The sequence below is a fragment of the Aquarana catesbeiana genome, linkage group LG08 (assembly GCF_042186555.1).
Source record: "Aquarana catesbeiana isolate 2022-GZ linkage group LG08, ASM4218655v1, whole genome shotgun sequence".
NCBI lineage: Eukaryota > Metazoa > Chordata > Amphibia > Anura > Ranidae > Aquarana > Aquarana catesbeiana.
The window spans coordinates 71,893,391-71,919,070 of record NC_133331.1 but is presented as its reverse complement, the minus strand read 5'-3'; the positions used below and the strand labels follow the sequence as shown (position 1 = coordinate 71,919,070).

The window sequence follows — 25,680 nt, the reverse complement described above, 5'->3', positions numbered from 1 at the left end:
TTCCGATGGAGTTCCAACGAAACGGACTTGCCTACACACGATCACACCGAAGTCCGACCGATTCGAACGTGATGACGTACGACCGGACTAGAATAAGGAAGTTCATAGACAGTAGCCAATAGCTGCCCTAGCGTCCTTTTTTGTCCGTCAGACAAACGGATTTTTCGATCGGACTCGAGTCAGTCGGAAAGATTTGAAACATGTTCTATTTCTAAAGTCCGTCAGATTTTTCGACAGAAAAGGTTCGATGAAGCCCACACACGATTGAATTGTCCGACGGATTTGTTCCGTCGGACCTTTGCTGTCGAAAAGTCCGGTCGTGTGTACACGGCATTATATTTACTTAGTGTAAAAGAATTAATATGGATCAGACATGCAGCAGCATTTAAACTAATTTTAGTGTCAGCGATATGTTTTATCCATTTTGAAATATTTTCCCAATAGTCCAGGATTGGGGGACAGCTCCACCAGATATGCAAAAAAGACCCTATTTCTCCACCACATCGCCAGCAGGTGTCAGATGATGTGTGTGATGATGTGTGAAACCATTTTTTAGCTTTTAGTGGGGTCATGTACCACTGCGTAAGAATATTATAGGATATCTCTTGGTATTTTGTGCTCAATTAATATTTATGCGCCAAAATACATGCTTTTTCCCATTGGGATTCGCTGATTTTTATGCCCAAGTCAACTTCCCATTCGGCTTTGCGCTTTTGTGTTTTCATCTTGAGTTGGTTGAATCAACCATGAATAGGCCATTGAAGTTGTTTTTAAGATCGGATCTCTTATCTCTTATAGCGTAGTTGTTCTAAGGGTGTCAGTGTAAGCTGTAAGCAATATGAGGCTTTATGTTTACACCCTTTTTCTTTGTTCCTCCCCCTCTTTTCCTCTCTCTTCCATGTGTTCTCTATTTTTATTCCTTCTCTTACTCCTTGGTGGGGAGTGGGGGGAATTGGATGAGTGGCAATGCTGGGGGAAGTTCTGATCAGCCAACTTAGGTGCTTTTGATCAAGGTCCTCTGCTGATCTGAGAACTGTAGTGAGGACTTTTAATGGCAACTATAATCACAGGTAGTGTTACTCACTGTGTCTCTGACTTTGCGGTGTCTCGTAACAGTGACACCTATGCCGAAATCCTTCAGCCCCTCCCACTTCACATTCCTCACCAGTCAGCTGACCTCTAGTCCCTATCCCCCAGCCATGCTTTGAACTGAAGGGGCGGCTGCGAAGAGGCTTAGTGGGAGGCCACAGGATAGAGGGACAGCCCTGCTGGGTGGCCACAAAAAGGCTGGGAGAGCGGTGCGGGCTTCAGGAACAGCCCAGGATTCGGTGACCCCTGGCGAATCGTCATTCGACCCCCAGGTTGAGAACCACTGCTCCAGGGGATGCCGACTTACACACACTGCTTCGACCATACAGCATAAACCAGTGGTTCTCAACTCCTGTCTTCAGGACCCACCAACAGGCCAGGTTTTATGTATTACCTTTGGGAGATGCAGATGAGAATACTCCAATCACTGAGCAGCAAATGATATCACCTGTGATGTATTTTAGTTATCTTGCAAACCTGGCCTGTTAGTGGGCCCTGAGGACAAGAGTTGAGAACCATTGGCATAAACCAACCTGATATCAACATGTAAAAACGTGAAAGACACATTAAAAACATTGCAAATTGATATAATATCATAGCTAAATCACATAAAGAAAATAGTGACATGATAAAAAAATATAACAAACAGGAACCATGTAAACTGGCACCATCTAGTGGCCAGGCATAATAAATGTGGAACCTAGATTTGGGCAATATAGCCTATAATGAAAAAACACCACAGAGCAACGCCATCTAGTGGCCAATAACTAAAAAAGGCCTGAAACAAAACGAATACATGGCCAAAACTGATATAAATTAGAAAAATAAAATTATATATGAAAAAATATTCTATAAAAAATATATATTTTATAAAATAATATAAATATATGTTAACAAGCTAGATGAACTAGCAAAAAAGAAAAAAAGGGAAGAAAACCCGGAAAGAGTCACCCTATATAAATAGATTTTAAAAGAAAAATGCTACACTCCACCCACCAAAAATGTGATGGATGGCACATAGTAGAACAGTCCTCAATAGTCAGTCAAAAAAAAAAAAAGAGAAAGGATTTACAGGCGATCACTATGCTCCAGACTACTTACCTCTCCCTCCGCCCCACCCCTCATGGTGAGTGAAGATATCTAATCCAGGGGTTGGAGGGCTTCATTTCATTGTAAGTCTTTCATAATGTGCTAGTATGCGGTGCTTACTAGCACATTAGGATATTGCCTTGCAGGAGGAAACTTTTGTTTTTAATACAAAAGTTTACTACCGCTTTAAGGGAAAAAAAGCTGTCCAAGCCTGCCTGGCCCTATTTGAAAAAGTAATTGCCCCCCCCCTTGCTAAATCATGAATGAACTGAGATTAACCACATTTTTTGGAAAGCTGAGTTAAATTTCACTTGAACTGATTACTGCTAGACCTGTTGAATCAAGAAATCACTTAAATAAAAGCTGTCTGACAAAGTATGCTAAGAGATCTCAAAAAGTGATCTAAATAAATTCAAGAACAGATGAGAAACAAATTAATTGGCACGTATCAGTCTAGAAAGGGTTACAAAGCTATTTCTAAGGATTTGGGACTCCAGCGAACCACATTGAGAGCCATTATCCACATATAGAGATAACTTGGAACAGTGGTGAACCTTCCCAGGAGTAGCCGGCCTACAAAAATTACTCCAAGAGCATGACGACGACTCATCCAGCAGGTCATAAAAGAACCCAGAACAAAATCTAAAGAACTGCAGGCCTCACTTGCCTCAGGTAAGATCGGTATTCATGATTCAACAATAAGAAAGAGACTGGGCAAAAATGGCATCCATGGGAGAGTTCCAAGGCCAAAGCCACTGCGGACCAAAAAGAACACAAAGGCAAGTCTCACATTTGCCAACAAACATCTTGATTATCCCCAGGACTTTTGGGCAAATATTCTGTGGCCTAATGAGGCAAAAGTTAAACTTTTTGGAAGGTGTGCGTCGCGTTACATCTGGTGTAAAACTAACACAGCATTTCATGAAAAGAACATCATACCAACAGTCAGACATGGTGGTGGTAGTGTGATAGTCTGGGGCTGCTTTGCAGCTTCAGGACCTGGACGACTTGCCATAATTGATGGAACCATGAATTCTGAGCTCTACCAGAAAATCCTGAAGGAGAATGTCCAGCCATCAGTTCCTAACCTCAAGCGCACTTGGGTTATGCATCAGGACAATGATCCAAAACACACCACCAAGTCCACCTCTGAATGGCTAAAAAAATTAAGGGTTTTGAGTGGCTTAGTCAAAGTCCGGACTTGAATCTGATTGAGATGCTGTGGTATGATCTTAAACATTTAATGCTGGAAATCCCTCCAATGTGGCTGAATTAAAACAATTCTGCAAAGAAGAGCGGGCCAGAATTCCTCCACAGCGAAGTGAAAGTCTCATTGCCAGTTATCACAAATGCTTGATTGCAGTTGTTGCTGCCAAGGGTGGCTCAACTAGTTATAAGGTTTAGGGGGCAATTACATTTTCACATAGGGCCAGGCAGGTTTAGACAGCTTTTTTCCCCTAATAAATGAAATAATTATTTAAAAAAACTGCATTTTGTATTTACTTGGGTTATCTTTGTGTAATAATAAAAATTTTTGATGATCTGAATCATTTAAGTGTGACAAATATGCAAAGAAATAAAAAATCAGTAAGAGGCAAATACTTTTACTACCACTTTAACCCCAGTAACAAAAACTCAAAGTGGACCTGAAAGCTGAACTCCAGGAATTCCACTCCTTTGTAAAAAAATGAAGGCACACTATGAGTTAAGTCCAGCAAAGTGCATGACACCTCCTGGGCTTAGCTCTATTATTATATCTGACAGCTTTAGAGTACTCCTGGAAGTCAGCTATTGCTGTGGTTCTGGAAGCTCGAAGCTGATCCTTCTGACTTTGAGCCATGCTTCTTGAACAGTAGTGTCGCTGTAGCTGCTATGCCTGCTTCTCCCTTCCTCCTGCACAATCACAGAAGCCTTTGAGTTATGTGAAAAATACAAAGGCTTCTGTGAATGGGCAGCAGTGGGGAGGGGTGGGCATAGCTGCTCTGTGTGCTTTTCCCCTTTCAGATCCCAGAGTTTCTCTCCCACAGAGCAATAAACCTGTCAAATGTAAATAGTAGAGCTAAGCCCTGGAAATATCATGCAGTTCTTTGGACTTAACTCATAGTGTGCCTTTACTTTTTACAAAGTGGCTGAATTCCTGCAATTCAGCTTGAATTTAAAAATGTATTATTTTTTTGTTAATGATGTATCAGGAAGCATCTAAAAACGTTAAAAATTTTAGCTATACCTAAGCAGTACCCTAAAAGATTTACCTTTAGTCTGGAACTCCAAATGATAAATAGCAGTGGATTTTCTGGTATGTGCTCTTAGGACAACACATCACAACTCTGCCCCCCCCCCCCCCCCCCCCCCACACACACACACACACACACACACCATGTTCAGTGGGAATTAGTACCACAACTGTGTGAGTCTTTTAGGTGAATGGGGCCATGCCATGACCACACTGCAACCTTGTGCAATGCATGTAGTGGTGCTGCATTTATGCTGGTAAAACAGGCAGTGAGGAGGCAAAATCTCACCTCCTCATCACCCATCAAACACCTCTAAAAAGTGATCTATCACACATGCTCTGCTGCATGTGTAAACCTAGCCTAAGTGTGTTTCCTGTGGGGAGCTGAAGGTAGAGCACCATTTTGTTTGCAGACAATGCTCAGGGTTGTGTGTGGGTGATTTATACGCATAGGATTGCTCTTCTCTTCCCAGATGTTGGGTCATCCAGTAGAAGACTTTCATGTCAACGTATTTCTCCTTCATGGTCATCTGACAGTACGAAGCATACGAACCATGCATTACAGGTAATAAAGGGCTAAAACAATGAACAAACAAACAATGGGGACAACATTCTTGGGATTGGTTTTGTTCATAAACACACTTAGTACAAAGCAAACATTCTTCAAACCCCAAGGCAACTTTGGCATTCAATCTCCGGTGTTATAAGTTGTCAACACTTGCATTTTGCCAGTCCTCAGAATGTCCTATGTAAATACTGATTTTCTGAAATTTGGGATGCAGGCAAAACTCCACATCCTCTAATGTTTTTTACTTTGTCTATTGTGGTCAGAATTTGCCTAAATTTTAAAATATGAAAATTGTGTAAAATCTGCCAGCACTAAAAGAATATAACCCCACTGATAAGTTGCTGTCTAAAGCTGGCCACAGATAGAATTTTAAACGGAAATTCTTAGGAATATCTGTGCAAGCCAGTCAAGTTCCTCTACCCCAAACTCGCTCATCCATGTCTTTATGGACCTTGCTTTGTGCACTAGTCCAAATCATTTGGTGGAGGGGGGGTTATGGTGTGGGGTTGTTTTTCAGGGGTTGGGCTTGGCCCCTTAGTTCCAGTGAAGGGAACTCTTAAGGCGTCAGCATACCAAGACATTTTGGACAATTTCATGCTCCCAACTTTGTGGGAAGAGTTTGGGGAGGACCTCTTCCTGTTCCAACATGACTGCGCACTAGTGCATATCGAACATAGGCAGTCTGAATGGAAACAGATGCTTCTGTGTTCTTAATTTAGAAAACCTGGGATGGTGTGGGAATGTGTCATAGGTATACTTTGTATCAATATATATACTATATATAAAACATTATAACATCACATTAAAAATGCAAACTGCACCAATAAAGTGAATTAAGACACCCTCAAAGCTTCAAATAGTTGCTGTCAATCGAGTTATAGCATTCCATATAATACCCAATTCTTGTTCTTGCTCACTAGGAATGGTACATTAATTGGGAGTTTGGGGGAAGATAAGAGATATGACTTCAATTTCCAACAAGTCAGAGATTTGCCAGGAATTATCACGGTACAAATGGTACGTTGGGTGACTTTATATCATAAATCTGGGTCTTGAGAAAAGGGGCATCATGTTATAGGAGGTATTAGCACTTTCATTTATGTATTTTTTATTCTTAATAGCATTTTTTAATTGATTTATTTATTAGACTCTATTTTGTCTAACTCTAAGAAATAATAGGCAATGATGGGGATTTATCAAAACCGAAGTAGCAAGAGTCTGGAGCAGCTGTGCATGGCAATCCGCTTCTGTTTTTAAACTTCAAAGCTAAACTGAACAAGCTGAAGACAGAATCTGATTGGTTGCCATGTGCAGCTGCTCAAGGTTTCATACAGTAAGTCCTACGCCACCCACAATGTGTTTTAGCCCCCGTTCCCATCGGGCCGATTTGACATGCGATTTGACATGTCAAATCGCATGCCATATTGCAGCCTATTGCTGGCAATGGCACCGTCCGAATTGGTGCGACGCTGAATTTGTGGTGCCGCACCGATTCCCAAAAGTTGTTCCTGCACTACTTTTGGTGACTTTGGAGGCGATTTCAATAGACATCTGTGCATGAACCCACACAGATGTCTCTCAAATCACCCCCCGAAGTCAGACTGAAATGCCGGTTTGAAATCCTGCGAGTTCAGGAGGTTCTCATCCCCCCTGTTTTCCTGCAGCCTGCCAGGTTGCGTGCTCGGATAAGGGTCTGGTAAGGATTTTTGGGGGGACCCCATGCCATTTTTTAAAAAATTTTGGCGGGGGAATCCCCTTAAAATCTATACCAGACTCAGGTCTGGTATGGATTTTGAGGGGGACCCCCATGACCTTTTTTTAAAAATTTTGTCACGGGGTTCCCCTTAATATCCATACCAGACCTGAAGGGCCTGGTATGGAATTTGGGGGGACCCCCACGCATTTTTCTTTTAAAATTTTGGTTTGGGGTTCCCCTGTGGGGGAACCCATGCCGTTTTTATCAATGAACTTTTATGTGTATTGCCGGGACCAAAAATTAATGAAATGTAATTTTGCTCTCGGACTGTTCTAAACATGGGAAACATGCACCACTTTACAGGCATACTATAGACACCCCCCAGGTACGAAATTTAATGGAATGTTACACTTTCATTGTTTCACTTTAAGCATTATAAAAATCACTGCTCCCGAAAAAACGGCCGTTTTTAAAACTTTTTTTTGCATTGCTACATGTCCTCTGGGGCAGAAGCCAGGTCCCCAAAACACTTTTTAAGTCAATAACTTGCATATAAGCCTTTAAAATTAGCATTTTTGATTTCTCATGTTCGTGTCCCATAGACTTTAACGGTGTTTGCATGTTCGAACAAATTTTTTGCCTGTTCGGATGTTCTGCTGCGAACCGAACCGGGGGGGGTGTTCGGCTCATCCCTACTCAGTTCAAAAGTTTCCAGGGGGTGGATACAGCTTCACAATCCAGCCTCTCCTTCACTCCCTCCCTCTGGAGGACATGTGGGTGTGATTGGTGAAGAGGTGCACACCCAGGCTGCTATCTAGAATGAGCATGTTCTTCACATGGCTCTGTTTCCATGGCAACGTGTCCCCAGCTAAATCCCGGAAGCAGAAACAGTGTGATACAAACAGTGAAGTCTCCTCATCTTTCTCTGGCTATCTGCAAGCTCTCCTCTGAGAGACTCCAACAACTCTCACCTGATGTTCCTGTGTCCTCCAAATTCTCTCCCCCCTTTCCCCTCTAAATCGCACCACAAAGGTTTTGAGTAAGCGGTATCAGCACTGATACCAATATAGGTGCAGCCCTTATATGTACATAATGCATTCAGTATATCTACATACAAAGACAGAGATCTGATTTTGTAATTCTCTCTACCTGCAGGGAGATCAGATTATAGTGGAATGTTCATCCAGCACCCTGGACAGAGAAGGTGTCACCTTTGTAAGTTTCAGTCTTTGCCTAATTCATTGTTACATAAAGGCAGAATTCTGCATACAGTACCTTATTGTTTTATTGGTACATTTTCTCAGTTTAAACATTTGATATGTTTTCTAATAAAAAATTAGATATGAGATCGGTAAATCATCACATTGTTTTTATGTAAATTTTGTTTCTCCTCATGATACCATCTTTGTATGTTTTCAGGGAGGACCAAGTACAATGAATGAAATGTGTGTGGTGTTCCTGTTTTATTATCCTGTTGTTCCTATTGCTGCCTGTTGGAGTTTCCTCGATATCCAGCATGTGATTGAGGTCCTGGAGCTGGATGAATCAGAGACGTGAGCTGATAACATTAGGCAAAGTAGGCCTGTACCTCTCGGCGCCCCAAGGCAAAAGGGTGGCTTTTTTCTCCATAGTTATACGGCACACATTTTATACACATTGTCACAATGTTCCCAGCCAGGTTAGAAAAGAGATATGCCGTGTAACAGAGGTTCTGCGTTAGGTGTTTGCTTATAGGCTCCCGTGTTTTTAATCTGGCCCTTGCTGAGAATGACATATGCATACAGGGGTCGCAATAGAGACCTGACCCCATATTTCAGGGGGCCCATGTGGCTCCCCTGTACACCTGTATAGAAGGGGGCGGTGGGGGCGGCATATAGGGCAACTGATCCCCTCCATTTTCTTCCTGCAGCCGCTGAAAGCCTGCTTATCCTCCTCTCCCTTCTGCAGGCTTTCGGTGGCTGCAGGAGGAAAATGGAGGGGATCAGTTCCACTATATGCCGCCCCCACCACCCCTTCTATCCAGCTTCCTTGTCCTTCTTCTAACCCTGGGCCCCTATGTGCTCCCCTGACCCCCCCCCCCCTTCATCCCCCGCAGCTCTGCCAGCTTCCTCTACCCTTTCCTGCTGGCTGTTGTGGGGGATGTGTCCAGATGGAGAGCAGGAAAGTCATTTACCGCTCCTTCCTTTTTTGAATGGACAGAGTTAGTGATCAGTACCAATCACCAACTATGTCCATTCATAACTGAAACATAGTAAACAGTTTGCACAGAATGAATGGGAGGCTCTATACAGAGCTATTCCTGTCCATTCATTCTGTGCTGCTGTGGCTGCACAGATTTAGATTGAGGACTGTGTCCTCAATTTCCTTTCTCTGTCTCACAAGTCAAACATCAGACCCCTGATATCTCACAGAAGACCCCTAATGGGACTCCAAAAAAAAAAAGTAAATATAATAAAAAATGCAATTAATTAATTAAAATGGTAACACGTAACAAAAAAAATAACAAAAAGTAAAAAAACTACTGACACCTGTGGCAGAACTACCAGGGATGCATAGGTTGCGCTTTCGCCACCATGCTCAGAGGTAAGGGCCCCAGCCGGGGGTCAGGGTGGCCCTTCATGGTTTCTTGCACCAGGGCCTTGAAGGATCTGATTAGAGCTCTGGTGCCCATTATAAATCAGGGAAGTATGAGTACCCATACAATACAATTTGGGATAAACAAGCTCATTGCTGGATATCATCCTTTTGAGTAGAGTTGAGGATGTTTCATAATTTGTGGACCCTCCGTGTCACCTGTAGGTGCGGCTCAACCTTTTATCTTTAGTTTTTTAACCAAATTGGTGGTGGGGCCCATACCATTGCAGGGCCTAACCCAGAAAGCGTCTGGTGGTAACAGCCAACGGGCAGGTATTGCAGTGGCGTGCGTTTCAGACAAGTGCTCTAAGTACCAAGCAAGAATGGCAGGCAGCAAACTGAAATAGGAGCAATTTAAGTTTGTGGGCAGATATTAGATCAGGAGGGTGAGACATGCTTGTGCCAACAAACCAGGGTCAAACAGAAAAAGCTAAACAGTTACAGGCTTCAGGCTGGGTTCACACTATTGTGAATTGGATGTGGATCCCCGCATCCAATTCACATGTCAGAAGATTGTGACCGGCTCTCTATGGAGCCGGTTCTCACAGCTCCGGAGCGAATTGCCCAGGGGTCCTGTGCATCTTCTGGTCCATTTCAGGTCCGAATTCAGCCTAAAATTTGGGCTGAAATCGGACCTGAACCGGTGAATGGGGACACACCGGACCCCTGCTGTGAGCCGCTCCATGCGGCAATGTGAACCCACACTGTCAGTAGTTTTTGATTTTATCATTTTATTTTTTTATAAAAATTTTTTAAAAATTTTTTTAGGTGCCCCATTAGGGGGCTTTGGCTAAATATCAAGGATTTAAACAGGGGGAATCTCTGCCACACAGGGTGATAAGGGTATGCCCAGGCACCTCTGGAACACCCTGTGTGCATGCCTATGGTCCAATCGATGGTGATTAAGGACAGGATCCAGGATTTTTAGGGAGTGGGTTGGTAGCACTTTTGACTGAATGATGGTTCTATATTGTTATTATTATCCAACTGTAAACTGATGATATAACAATTGGGTATCCGAATCGTAGGTAAGCAGCTTCTACACACCAAAGGGTTACCACAATTATCTCAGCTGATATTAGAGTGCCACACCCTAATGTTTGAGTCTGAAATGGAGTTTATTCCAAACATAAATTGTATACAAAAGCCAACACATTTGAGGGCCACACACCACCCCCTTCATCAGGGCTTGCAGGAACAAAGATACAAAGTATGCAGACTCAATAAATAAATCAGTATTTAACCCAAAAACAAACATTTTATATATTGCAGCTTACCAATCATTAGACGTGGTGGCTGCATTCGTTTTATTTCTTTTTTAGCCTTTCCCCTCTGTTTTTACCTGGTGATCTGGCCAGTAACACACCTCCTGTATTGGATAAAGGAGACACCTTTGGACAGCAGCAGTGTGGAGGAGGGGAGTGTTAAATGTACTAACAGATTTAAATACACTACCAAATCAAAGCCAAACTGCAGCTTACACTTTATAAGTAGTTACAACAAACTTTTTTTTTTCCTTTTGGAATAAAAGTTTTACAAAAACAAATAAAAACTGATCATTGTAAGCATTCCTGTCAGTGGTAAATGGTTTGTCTCAACGCTCTAACTGCTATACCTGCAAGAGAGCTTCTTCTTTTGAAAAACAACAGCTTTACTAGCCAGTAGGGATGAGCCGAACACCCCCCGGTTCGGTTCGCACCAGAACCCGCGAACGGACCGAAAGTTCGCACGAACGTTAGAACCCCATTGACGTCTATGGGACTCGAACGTTCGAAATCAAAAGTGCTCATTTTAAAGGCTAATTTGCATGGTATTGTCCTAAAAAAGGGTTTGGGGACCCGGGTCCTACCCCAGGGGACATGTATCAATGCAAAAAAAACTTTTAAAAACGGCCGTTTTTTCGGGAGCAGTGATTTTAATGATGCTTAAAGTAAAAAAAAAAAAGTGAAATATTCCTTTAAATATCGTACCTGGGGGGTGTCTATAGTATGCCTGTAAAGTGACGCGTGTTTCCCATGTTTAGAACAGTCCCTGCACCAAATGTCATTTTTAAAGGAAAAAATCTCATTTAAAACTGCTTGCGGGTTTAATGTCATGTCGGGTCATGGCAATATGGATGAAAATCAGTGAGACAAACGGCATGGGTACCCCCCAGTCCATTACCAGGCCCTTTGGGTCTTGTATGGATATTAAGGGGAACCCCGCACCCAAATTAAAATAAGGAAAGGTGTGGGGCCACCAGGCCCTATATACTCTGAACAGCAGTATACAGGCGGTGCAAACAAGACAGGGACTGTAGGTTTGTTGTTAAGTAGAATCTGTTTGTAATTTTGAACATTTTTAACGTGTTTAGCTCCAGCCAAAAAATCTTTTCTAAGCTTTTTGGAAAACATAGGGAAGGGTTATCACCCCTGTGACATTTGTTTTGCTGTCTTTCCTCCTCTTCAGAAGATTTCACCTCACTTTTTTGTCCCAATGAAAAATGTTTTTTGAAAATTTGGGTTTTTTTGTGGAACAAGGATTGGAAAGCATCAGTGGAAAGGAGAAATTGTTTTCCCATATTAACTCTTACAGGAAAGAATTTCCCTTCCTAGGGGTAGATTTCATCTCACTTCCTGTTGTCTCCTTCCGTTTGCAAGTAGGAGTCGTTTGTAAGTTAGATGTTTGAAAGTAGGGTCCTGCCCTATATACTCAGCAGAAATTTGGGCCTTAGGTGTTGCTGTGGCCACAACACTGTAAGCCCTCACAGGGCCCTGCTGTGAAATATTAGATCAAGAATTGTAATTACATGCCCCTGTTGAACAGGAGCTGAAAAATTAGGCCTTAGGCACTGGTGCTGGTGCCACAACACTGCAACCCCTCACAGACACTCTAGTTGGAACGCAGGAACGAGCCCTGCTGCAAAGTATTGCTTCAAAAATTGTAATTACACGCCCCTGTTAGACAGGGGCAGAAAAATTGGGCCTTAGGCACTGGTGCTGGTGCCACAACACTGCAACCCCTCACAGACACTCTAGTTGGAACGCAGGAACGAGCCCTGCTGCAAAGTATTGCATCAAAAATTGTAATTACACGCCCCTGTTAGACAGGGGCAGAAAAATTGGGCCTTAGGCACTGGTGCTGGTGCCACAACACTGCAACCCCTCACAGACACTCTAGTTGGAATGCAGGAACGAGCCCTGCTGCAAAGTATTACATCAAAAATTGTAATTACACGCCCCTGTTAAACAGGGGCTGAAAAATTGTGCCTTAGGCACTGGTGGTGGCGCCCAGAACCAAAAATGTTCTTACAAGCTATCAGCGTGATGATTGAGGAGGAAGAGGATAATTACTCAGGGATAGTCACTCAGCATCAGCATAGGCAGTCTTTGAAGGGATCTGAGATTTCAAAAAAAATTATTCGGTTACATCAGCATCAGGTGCTTGGTAGCTGGTGGTGATCCAAGACTCATTCATTTTTATGAAGGTCAGCCGATCGACCGAGTCGGTGGACAGACGCACCCTGTGATCGGTTACCACGCCTCCAGCAGCACTGAATGTGCGTTCCGAAAGAACGCTGGATGCAGGACAGGCCAGTAGCTCAATTGCATACTGTGCAAGCTCTGGCCAGTGATCCATCCTCAAGACCCAGTAACCCAGAGGATTTTCGGTGGGAAAGGTGTCCAAGTCTGATCTTGCCCCTAGGTATTCCTGCACCATGTAAAACAGACGCTGGCGATGGTTGCTGGAACCGATCATACCTTGGGGCTGCGGACCAAAAAATTGTCTGAACGCATCGGTCAGACGGCCACCTTCTCCACCGCTCCTTCTTTGACTGACCGAAGCCTCAGCAACACGTTGTCCAGAAACAGGAGTTTGTAACCTCCCAGTCTCTGGGAACGCGTTGCACAGACCTTTCTGCAAGGCCTCCCGAAGATGTTTCATCCTCTGCTCCCTCTGCGATGGCAAGATAAGGTCCGCAACCTTACCCTTGTAACGTGGATCAAGGAGGGTTGCCAGCCAGTATTGGTCCTTCTCCTTGATACCACGAATACGAGGATCCTTACGCAGGCTTTGCAGGATCAGGGAGGCCATGCAGCGTAGGTTTGCTGAGGCATTCGGTCCGGAGTCCTCTGGGTCACTAAGAACGACATGGTCCGCAGCCACCTCCTCCCAGCCACGTACAAGTCCATGTGTTTCTTGGGACTGATCCCTTAAAGACTGCTGCTGATGCTGAGTGCCAGGCTCCACCTCCATACTGACACAATCTTCCTCCTCCTCCTCTTCCTCCTCGTCCTCTTCCTGTGTGATCGGCGGGCACGCAGGAACACTGTCTGGATAAAGGGGGCCTTGAGAGCTAAGGAAGTCCTCCTCTTCCTGCCTCTGTTCTGCCTCAAGTGCCCTGTCCATTATTCCACGCAGCGTGTGCTCCAACAGGTGGACAAGGGGGACAGTGTCACTGATGCATGCACTGTCACTGCTCACCATCCTCGTGGCCTCCTCGAATGGTGACAGGACAGTGCATGCATCCCTGATCATGGCCCACTGGCGTGGGGAAAAAAAACCAAGCTCCCCTGACCCTGTCCTGGTGCCATAGTCGCACAGGTACTCATTGATGGCCCTCTGCTGCGTGTGCAGCCGCTGCAGCATGGCCAACGTTGAGTTCCACCTGGTGGGCATGTCACAGATTAGGCGGTTCTTGGGCAGGTTAAACTCCTTTTGGAGGTCCGTCAACCGAGCACTGGCATTATATGACCGGCGGAAATGCACACAGACTTTCCTGGCCTGCCTCAGGACATCCTGTAAGCCCGGGTACCTGCCCAAGAACCGCTGCACCACCAAGTTAAGGACGTGAGCCAAACAGGGCACATGGGTCATTTGTCCCTGTCGGAGGGCAGAGAGGAGGTTGGTGCCATTGTCGCAAACCACCATTCCTGCCTTAAGTTGGCGTGGCGTCAACCACCTCTGAACCTGCCCCTGCAGAGCTGACAAAACCTCTGCCCCAGTGTGGCTCCTGTCCCCCAAGCACACCAGCTCAAGCACCGCATGGCATCTTTTGGCCTGCGTACTTGCGTAGCCCCTTGAACGCCTACGGAGCACCGCTGGTTCCGAGGAAGAGGCCATGGAGGAAGAAGAAGAGGAGGGGGTGGAGGAGAGAGGTGTGTCACAATCAGCATTTTGGAGGCGTGGTGGCGGAACAACCTCCAACACTACTGCACCTTGTCCTGCATCCTTCCCAGCTGCCAGCAGAGTCACCCAATGCGCCGTGAAACTTAGGTAACGTCCCTGTCCATGCCTGCTGGACCATGAGTCAGCGGTAATATGCACCTTACCGCTGACCGCCCTGTCCAGCGAGGCATGGACATTGCCTTCCACATGCCGGTAGAGAGCCGGAATCGCCTTCCGTGAGAAAAAGTGGCGTTTGGGTACCTGCCACTGAGGAACCGCACATTCCACAAACTCACGGAAGGGGGCAGAGTCTACCAACTGAAAAGGCAGCAGTTGAAGTGCTAGCAATTTTGCCAAGCTAGCATTCAACCGCTGGGCATGTGGATGGCTGGGAGCAAACTTCTTTCGGCGGTGCAGCAGCTGGGGCAGGGAAATTTGCCTGGTACAATCTGACGTCGGTGTACCAAAAGCAGATTGCCCACAAGTACTTGGCTGTGACACACCTAATTCTACACCTTCATTCCTCTCACTGCAGGTCTCAGAGAGGACTGAAGGTCTAGTGGGGTTGGAAATCTCAGCTGATGAGGAGCAAGGAGAGATCCTCTTTGTTCTTTGGTGTGGGTCTTTTAGATACGCTTGCCAACGAACTGCATGGCAGGTCAACATATGTCTGGTCAAGCATGTGGTACCCAAGCGGGAGATGTTTTGGCCACGCGAGATACGCTTGAGACATATGTTGCAAATAGCAGCGGTGCGATCTGATGCACTCGTCTCAAAAAAGGCCCACACCAAAGAACTTTTTGAATAACGCGCAGAGACTGCAGTGCCCTGCACATGTGGAGCTTTGGGGTGTGATGCAGTCAATGTGCTGCCCTTAGGCTGGCCCCTGGAGGGCATCCTGCCTCGTTGGTGATGTGCCGCCGCCTCCTCCTCCTCCTCCTCCTCCTCCTCTCTCCTATCAGGCACCCACGTTGAGTCAGTGACCTCATCATCCCCTCCCTCCTCATCACTGGAGCAAACCTGGCAGTATGCTGCAGCAGGGGGAGCATGACTGCCAGATTGCTGTCCTTCTTGGGCACCCCCTCTGTCCGTGCTCATGTTACTGCCTTCATCGAGCTCAGTATCGTCATCAGAGCCTTCCAAACGCTGGGCATCCTCCTGGAGCATGTACCCAACACTGTGGTCAAACAGTTCGAGGGAATCCTCATGAGGACATGGTGGAGCTAGGGAAGGAGTCACTGATGACATTGAGCTGAGGGAAGAGGCCGCTGCTTTGCCAGACAAAGCACCCTGGGCATGGGTGAGAGAGGATGAGGAGGATGAGGACGGCTTGGTCATCCACTCGACCAAGTCTTCCGCATGTTGCGGCTCAACACGGCCAGCTGCCGAAAAAAAGGCCAAGCGTGTCCCATGGCCACGTGCTGATGAGGATGCACCGTCTCCACGACCAGCACTAGACACAGAGCCTGCTTGCCCTCTCTTATTGGCTTGTGACTGTCTGCCTCTCCTTCTTGGCCTTCCAGACATACTAATGGCCTGTAGCTGCACTAAGCTGGGATAGAACACCTGTAATTTTCTTCAAGTAGCTTTATATACTGTAACCAGACAAGCCTGCCTGTCAGTAGGAAGATAACAGGAACGGATCTAGCTGAACACTGTGAGCAGGACGCACTGTACTAAATGTAAATAGTCTAGCTGCCTGACCGTGGTACTAATAGGATCAAATAGAACACCTGTAATTTTCTTCAGGTAGCTTTATATACTGTAACCAGACAAGCCTGCCTGTCAGTAGGAAGATAACAGGAACGGATCTAGCTGAACACTGTGAGCAGGACGCACTGTACTAAATGTAAATAGTCTAGCTGCCTGACCGTGGTACTAATAGGATCAAATAGAACACCTGTAATTTTCTTCAAGTAGCTTTATATACTGTAACCAGACAAGCCTGCCTGTCAGTAGGAAGATAACAGGAACGGATCTAGCTGAACACTGTGAGCAGGACGCACTGTACTAAATGTAAATAGTCTAGCTGCCTGACCGTGGTACTAATAGGATCAAATAGAACACCTGTAATTTTCTTCAGGTAGCTTTATATACTGTAACCAGACAAGCCTGCCTGTCAGTAGGAATTTAACAGGAACGGATCTAGCTGAACACTGTGAGCAGGACGCACTGCACTAAATGTAAATAGTCTAGAAGATAACAGGAACGGATCTAGCTGAACACTGTGAGCAGGACGCACTGCACTAAATGTAAATAGTCTAGAAGATAACAGGAACGGATCTAGCTGAACACTGTGAGCAGGACGCACTGCATTAAATGTAAATAGTCTAGATAGAAGATAACAGGAACGGATCTAGCTAAACTGAATACAGTGTATATATATATATGCAACACCTGGGATGCATATATATACACAATACACTGTAAGTGCAGCTAACTGACTGACTGTTCTGCCTAATCTATCTAACTCAAATCAAATGACACTGTCTCTCTCTCTCTCTATCTCTCAGCACACCGGAACACACACTACACAGGGCCGCCGTGCAGGCGGCCTTATATAGTGTGGGGTGTGTACTAAATCCCCTGAGCCATAATTGGCCAAAGCCACCCTGGCTTTGGCCAATTACAGCTCTCTCTACTGACGGCGCTGTGATTGGCCAAGCATGCGGGTCATAGTGCATGCTTGGCCAATCATCAGCCAGCAATGCACTGCGATGCCGCAGTGAATTATGGGCCGTGACGCGCCACACGAATTTAGCGCGAACGGCCCATAACGTTCGCAATTCGGCGAACGATCGAACAGCCGATGTTCGAGTCGAACATGGGTTCGACTCGAACACGAAGCTCATCCCTACTAGCCAGATCACCAGTTAAAAACAAAGGGAAAGAAAGCCAAAAATAGAAAATGAATGCAGTCACCACATCTATGAATTGGTAAGCTGGAATATAATTAATGTTTGCTTTTGGGTTGGGACAGACACCATCACCTTTTACTTTTAACCTGTCTCAACAAGAAGTAAATGCAGAGCCACTGCTCAACACGTGTCCCAAGTACAATACATAGTGTGTGGCACACCAAATGCAGTAGCTTGTGCATACAATTTAATGTTTGGAATAAACTCAGTTTTGGACTTGAACATTATGGTGTGGCACTTCCATTGCAGATTTACCAAGACTTGGCAATTTATTGATTTGTAGATTTTCCAGAAAAAAAAGAGAAAATTAGCTGTTCTAATGCCCCGTACACACGGTCGGACTTTGTTTGGACATTCCGACAACAAAATCCATGGATTTTTTCCGACAGATGTTGGCTCAAACTTGTCTTGCATACACACGGTCACACAAAGTTGTCGGAAAATCCGATCGTTCTAAACGCAGTGACGTAAAACACGTACGTCGGGACTATAAACGGGGCAGTGGCCAATAGCTTTCATCCCTTTATTTATTCTGAGCATGCGTGGCACTTTGTCCGTCGGATTTGTGTACACACGATCGGAATTTCCGACATAGGATTTTGTTGTCGGAAAATTTTATATCCTGCTCTCAAACTTTGTGGGTCGGAAAATCCAATGGAAAATGTGTGATGGAGCCTACACACGGTCGGAATTTCCAACAACAAAGTCCTATCACACATTTTCCGTCGGAAAATCCGACCGTGTGTACGGGGCATAAGAGTTTAATGCAGTTACGGACAGATCAGTTCAAGGTGAAGTTGAATAAAGCCAAAACTTTTTTTTTCTAAAGGGAAGGCGTGGACAGCATAGGAAATGGTTAAAACCCCTTTAGAGTTTTTTTTTTTTTTCCTGACTGTGTCCTATTGGGGAGATTTATGGGAAAGGGGAGAATGTTTCTCCAAATTGAGGGGGAATTTTCTCTAATGCCGCGTACACATGATCGGACTTTCCGCCAACAAAACCGTGGATTTTTGTTCGAAGGTTGTTGGCTCAAACTTGTCTTGCATACACACGGCCACACAAATGTTGGCCAACAATTACGAATGTGGGAACGCGGTGACGTACAAGATGTACGACGAGCCGAGAAAAAGGGAGTTCAATAGCCAGTGCGGCCCCTTCTGCTTGATTCCGAGCATGCGTGAACTTTTGAGCGACGGACTTGTGTACACACTATAGGACTTTCCGACAACAAAGTTTTGTTGGTGGAAAATTTGAGAACCTGCTCTCAAACATTTGTCGGCGGAAAGTCCGACAGCAAATGTTCGATGGAGCATACACACGGTCGGACTTTCCGACAACAAGCTCACAACGAACTTTTCCCGTCGGAAAGTCCGACCATGTGCACGCAGCATTAGATTGTTGCTACTGTATATAAAATAAAAGAAATAAAAATGTTGCGCTAACACATGTGACCACCTATCGTATATTGATAGGAAAAAAATGTTGAAAAGACAAGAAATGATAGTCCACAGACAGTTCCAATAATCTAGTTTGACTCCATGATAGGTGCTACGAATAAAAAGAGTAGGTATGAACATCCAAAAGAAGGTGTGCGGTGTCCAAACCTCCACCCAGTGATCAACACAAGGATTACCAGATAATGTTGACCATCTACTAAGTTCCAGTATCGAAATCGTGACGTCACAACAGGTTCGATACTGGAAGCGATTGGGAAGCTTTTCTGTGTACATCCACGGATTTTAAACACGACAATCACTTTTTATTCGGAGGACATGTGAGTGATACATTGTTATATTCAATACATTTTAAGTTTATATGGAGTTACGCTATGTGGAGCCTCTTTGTTCTTAATATATGCCTTACAGAAGAAACCAACCATTGAAGTGTGCACCGAGTTTGCCTGTGACGGTTTACTAGCATTGAGGATTTAAAGAGAGTGTCACTTTTATGCCTTGATTGACCATCTGTAGTAGATGGTCAACATTATCTGGTAAACCTTGTGTTGATCACTGGGTGGAGGTTTGGACACTGCACACCTTCCTTTGGATGTTATTACCTACTCTATTTATTCATAGCACCTATCATGGAGTCAAACTGGATTATTGGAATTGTCTGTGGACTATCATTTCTTGTCTTTGTACCATTTTTTTGTCAATATATAATAGGTGGCCACATGTGTTAGCGCACCATTTTTATTTCTATTATTTGTTTTATGTTAGTATATCACATGGGTATTTTGCAGCTACTTGGTCTGAAATCGGACTTTTTTTTTTTTTTTTGAGGTTGAGCATAACGTAGCTCAGTTTTTTTCCCCTATGGCACTCATCACAATAAAAGCTGGACAGTGGTTTTTACCTTTTACTACTCCATCCAAAACTGAAAAAAATGCCTTTAGTTATATTGCAAAAGGGTCAATTGACCCACAATGTTTTAAAATTTAGATTTTGGGAGAGTACAGGCAAACCTCAAAAGAGCCTGTTGCCTATAAATAGCCCCAACCCAACCCTTAACTTTAAGCTTAAACTTATTCCTTAAAGTGATTGTAAAGACTCGTTTTTTTTTTTCCTATAAAAATAACAAACATGTCATACTTACGTCCTCGGTGGGTGCATGAGGTAATCAATTGGTAATCAATTGGCCATCACCCAGTGATCGACATCTGCTGTGTTTAATCACAGCACGGCCAAGTCGCCAGCAGCACGCACACTCCCTACCCGGAAGTGTCAGCTCACGTACCTAGTATGTGATCTGGTGCAGCCAAGCTTATATCTATGTTATACGGTCGGCAAGCAATTAAACTCTTGCCGGTCATGTAATGCATATTTGCAGTGGTAAGAGAGGTGGGCTGTACTGCCCAGCCGCCACACATGCATCCATGGAGGTTGCATGCTGAGAGCATGCTCATCACTGCACACTCCTATCACACTAACAGAGCTATCACCAATAGGATCTCGGTCATGATTTCTGAGCAGAAACCATTGGGATGGGCTCCTGAATATGCAAGAGCAGATCACATGATACAAAAGTGGCACCACCTCCCAGGCATTCAAACCCACTAAAAAAAGGATGCCAGGGCATTAAAGGAAACTTACAATAGTTTGGGTGACATTTATTCATAAATGCCTAGAGCACTGTGGGGTTTTTTTTTTTTAAAAAGAGGGAGCACAACAGTAGTTGTCTCCTTCTGGGCACAATATCTGATAGATGTGTGCAAACCTGATCTTGAGATATTGAGCTCTGTAAATAAGTAAAAACTGAAAAACACACAGAAACCTAAAGCTCCACCTGCTGGGAGAAAATGAGAATAATGTAGTATTAAAGGATAAGTAGGACCAAAGCTCGTTTGGCTGTACTTCTCCTATGGATCGCAGAAGTGAAATTTGTTCTGCACTCTTGTGACCTGTTCTCAGCCGACGAGTTAAAGTCCGCTGTTGACTGATGTCACTGTGTTGGTCCAGGCTCTGAAGAGATCCCTACTTTAAAAGGCGGGATCCACCCAGATACCTGCATCGGCAGCTGGCTCAACCTCTCAGAAAGCCGCCAAGAGCCTAAGCCAGCTGCTCCTGTTCCTGTACGGCTCGGCACTCCAGTGAGTGCTTGAGGGGCAAAGCAGAGAGCCGGTGACTGACAGTACCACTCTCTGCTCACTGAAGACCAAGAACTGAGCGATCAGCAGTTTTTGAATGCTCAGTCTTAGAGGCGGCGGGGGGAAAAAGTAGCATCCATCTAGGTAAGTGTGGCGGTTTGTTTTTTTACATTCCAAAACTTCTCTTTATATGTGCAATATTTGATATTTGATATTTAATATTTATATGTGGAATATTTGAATTATAAAAAAATATTTTTTATTGTTTAATCTTCAACAATAATATAGATTAAAGTTTAATACCTACCTAAACTATATAAAAGCCATCATCCTAGCATAGTCCCAGCACTATTATTACCTGTGCCCTGAAAATGGAATAAGCCTAAGCAAATATAAATTATAATGTATTAGTGATTAAATTGTTGAGACCAAGATACACTACACCTAATAACCTAGGCCAAAAAATGGATCCTAATCTGTGCACTGAATAGAGGATGTGTTTATGAGAGGGTCTCTCTCTCTCTCTTATTGAATTGATTTTTAAAATAGTTTTGATCATGGAGAACAAAGCAGAAAAGCTTTGTTCTCTGATGTGTTTGTTGATTTGTATATGAATCAGTTCAGATTGTGTTTGCCTACGGGTTGTATTTCTAATTCCAATTATGCAAAAACTCCTCAAAAAGACAAAAAACAAGAATGAGATTTCGTGCCATAGGTGAAAAACAAGCGCATAGAAACACATTTTGAGTTAGGGACTCTACAATGGAAATGTCAGTCCTGTTGTCCCCAAGGGCTCATTCAGACTATAGGGACTATTTATCCAAAAAATTTCCATTCGCACAACCATCACATGTCTTCGCTATAATTTGCCTAATGCATTTATTTCCTAGCATTGTCAGTGGAATTTAGGGGCAAAAATGTGGTATATTCCCAATTAAAGTATTTCAAGAAAATACTGCATTGCAGACACTAGATGGAGCTGACGAACCTTGGAAAAAAACATATTAGGCAAATTATGGTGAAAATTTATGAAAGCTGGGCGAATGAGTGACACACTTGCACATCAATTTTTATTTCTTATACAGTACATAGACCTCATGGCATTGCAATTCAATGCATTGTCAAGCATTAAAGTGTTACTAAACCGATACCTCCCAACTTTTTGAGATGGGAATGAGGGACACCTATTAGCAAAAGTATGTAGGCATAGGGCACACCCCCTGCCATGCCCCCTTAAAGGAGAATTGACCAAAAAATAAGATTAGTTAAACCCACAAGGGCTTATTTTTACCACTACTATTCCTTTATATTGGCTTTTGAAATTTACAAATGCAGCAATTTAGAAATTGGATGAAAGGTTTAGCACTGGGAGACACTTATTTAAAAGATAAAAAGTGCATTTTATATACAACTATATAGATCAGACCAAAATGAGGGACAAATGAGGAGGAAAGAGGGACAGAGGGACATAGCTCGAAATCAGGGACAGTTGGGAGCTATGCTAAACCCAGGATCCTGCATTCACTATATCTGATCTCCCACAGTACACAGAACATGAAAATGCAATTATTTTAGTAAATATAAACTGCTACCTTTTCTCAACAGCAGTATATTCAGTAGCAGTCTTGTGACTTCTATCAGTGTCTGGTTAAAGCTTGTAGGAGGAGTTTTCATTCTGCCCTTACTGTCCTGTAAGACTGCAGTATCCCTGCCCCTCTGTCGGGACAGTGCCGATTGGCCCTGTGCTGATCACATGCACTCTCCCAAGAAAAAAAAAAAAAAACTTTCTAGCAATACACACCAAACTGAGCATGTGCAGCCTGTCCTCTTCCCTCTATAATATCCAGAGATGACTTGGAGACAGTGGAAGAAGGGGAGGGTCAGAGAAGACAGGATCAAACTGTACACAATGTGGAGAATTAAATCATTAGGTTCCACAGTGAGTATAACAAGCATGCTTTACTGCATATGCAGGGTGATTTTACTGTGGTGGGTTTAGTAACACTTTAACCGCTTCCGGACCGCCGCACGCGATATACGTCCTTACTTTGAAGAGGGATATTGTTGTTATGGCAGCAGCTAGCTGCCATAACCCCTGGTATCATCTTGTTCGGCCAGCGGTCCGGTTCCCGATAATAGTGGTCTCTGTGGCAAATCACTTTTATCAGCGGCTGGAGAGTGTGTTGAGGTTGACAATGAATAGTACTGCAAATTGCAATGCACTGCATCATGGTATGCGGTTTTCATCTCACAGAGTATGAGTTTGAGGGTGACACAATCTTTCAGAATACTGTGCCTTTTAAATGCTTCTTTACCCCAGTCTTACTTCTGCCTCCTCCTGGTGTTTGTCTCTCTTAGCATAATGGATGCCCTTATGACCATTAATGGTGTAGAATGGGATGAAGAGACCATAGTTAAAGCACAAAATGCTGTCCTGGAAGCCAACTACACTGCAATTGTCAACCACCGTACAGTAAGTACACATTTTAAAGGGACTCTATCATTAAGAGAAAAAACAGAATCACTAGAAAAGGAAGAGCCCAAATAATTTCCTTTCCTGATGTCCTGCTAGAACACAAGAGAAATCCTCTGCTGAAGTCTACTGGAAAAGAGACTCTTCAGTCAATCTTACTGATGCCCCGCTCCATTTGTTGGCTCCTCCCAGTGACCTCCACATCTCTACTGTATCCTGTAATGATGCGGCGTTCAGAGGGAGAAACCAATGAATGCTGCAGGGGATCACTGAGATCAACACTCCTAGAAGTGTTGGTTTCCCAGTAGACTTCAGTGGAAGATTTCCCCTCAATGGAGCTACATTCTGAAAGCACAGACAAAAGAAAAAGTAAGTGTCCAATCTCTTGTTTTAAGGGTATACCTATTTTTGATTTTGAAATGCCAAAACCAAGAATATAATCTTGAAGTTTTTTAAAACCTTTCTATATACCCAGTGAAGTGACTATCCTCAGGTGATACGCAGAGATGAAACAAATCCTCTTACATACAGTGCCTTGAAAAAGTATTCACACCCCTTGACATTTTCCTTATTTTGTCATGTTACAGCCAAAAACATAAATATATTTTATTGGGATTTTATGTGTTAGACCAACACAAAGTAGTGCATAATTGTGCAGTGGAAAGAAAAATGATAAATGGTTTTCAATTTTTTTTTCCAAATAAATATCTGAAAAGTGTGGCGTGCATTTGTATTCATCACCCTTTACTCCGATACCCCTAACTAAAATCTAGTGGAAGCAATTGCCTTCAGAAATCACCTAATTAGTAAATAGAGTCCACCTGTGTGTAATTTAATCTCAGTATAAATACAGTACAGCTGTTCTGTGAAGCCCTCAGAGATTTGTTAGAGAACCTTAGTGATCAAACAGCATCATGAAGGCCAAGAAACACGCCAGACAGGTCAGGGATAAAGTTGTGCAGAAGTTTAAGGCTGGGTTCACATATGAGCCATAGGGATGAGCCGAACACCCCCCGGTTCGGTTCGCACCAGAACCTGCGAACGGACCAAAAATTTGCACGAACATTAGAACCCCATTGACGTCTATAGGACTGGAACGTTCGAAATCAAAAGTGCTCATTTTAAAGGCTAATTTGCATGGTATTGTCCTAAAAAGGGTTTGAGGACCCGGGTCCTGCCCCAGGGGACATGTATCAATGCAAAAAAAAACTTTTAAAAACGGCCGTTTTTTTCGGGAGCAGTGATTTTAATGATGCTTAAAGTTAAAAAAAAAAAAAGTGAAATATTCCTTTGAATATCGTACCTGGGGGGTGTCTATAGTATGCCTGTAAAGTGGTGCGTGTTTCCCGTGCTTAGAACAGTCCCTGCACATAATGTCATTTTTAAAGGAAAAAAAGTCATTTAAAACTGCTTGCGGCTTTAATGTAATGTCGGGTCCTGGCAATATGGATGAAAATCAATGAGACAAACGGCATGGGTACCCCCCAGTCCATTACCAGGCCCTTTGGGTCTTGTATGGATATTAAGGGGAACCCCGCACCTAAATTAAAAAAAGGAAAGGCGTGGGGCCACCAGGCCCTATATACTCTGAACAGCAGTATACAGGCAGTACAAACAAGATAGGGACTGTAGGTTTGTTGTTAAGTAGAATCTGTTTGTAATTTTGAACTGGTACATTTTTAACGTGTTTAGCTCCAGCCAAAAAATCTATTTTAAGCTTTTTGGAAAACATAGGGAAGGGTTATCACCCCTGTGACATTTGTTTTGCTGTCTGTGCTCCTCTTCAGAAGATTTCACCTCATTTTTGTCCCAATGACAAATGTTTTTTGAAAATTTGGGTTTTTTTGTGAAACAAGGATTGGTGATAAAGCATCAGTGGAAAGGAGAAACGTTTTTCCCATATTAACTCTTACAGGAGAGAATTTCCATTCCTAGGGGTCGATTTCATCTCACTTCCTGTTGTCTCCTTCCGTTTGCAAGTAGGAGTTGTTTGTAAGTTGGATGTTTGAAAGTAGTGGCCTGCCCTATATACTCAGCAGAAATTTGGGCCTTAGGTGTTGTTGTGGCCACAACACTGTAAGCCCTCACAGGGCCCTGCTGTGAAATATTAGATCAAGAATTGTAATTACATGCCCCTGTTGAACAGGGGCAGAAAAATTGGGCCTTTGGTGGTGGTGGTGCTAGTGCCACAACACTGTAAGTCCTCACTCGCTCTTGGTGGGCGCAGAAATGGGCCCTGCTGTGAA

General features: G+C 43.8%; 1 protein-coding gene across 1 annotated transcript in view; it reads left to right on the top strand.

Moving 5' to 3' along the window:
• LOC141105260 (putative DBH-like monooxygenase protein 2) overlaps nucleotides 1-25,680 on the top strand; it is a 125,649-nt gene that overhangs the window by 86,752 nt on the left and 13,217 nt on the right. Inside the window, exons 8-12 of the mRNA XM_073595144.1 lie at nucleotides 4,885-4,976; nucleotides 5,900-5,996; nucleotides 7,831-7,890; nucleotides 8,095-8,228; nucleotides 23,320-23,434. Coding sequence (XP_073451245.1) covers nucleotides 4,885-4,976; nucleotides 5,900-5,996; nucleotides 7,831-7,890; nucleotides 8,095-8,228; nucleotides 23,320-23,434 — 498 coding nt within the window. The remainder of the gene's footprint in view (nucleotides 1-4,884; nucleotides 4,977-5,899; nucleotides 5,997-7,830; nucleotides 7,891-8,094; nucleotides 8,229-23,319; nucleotides 23,435-25,680) is intronic.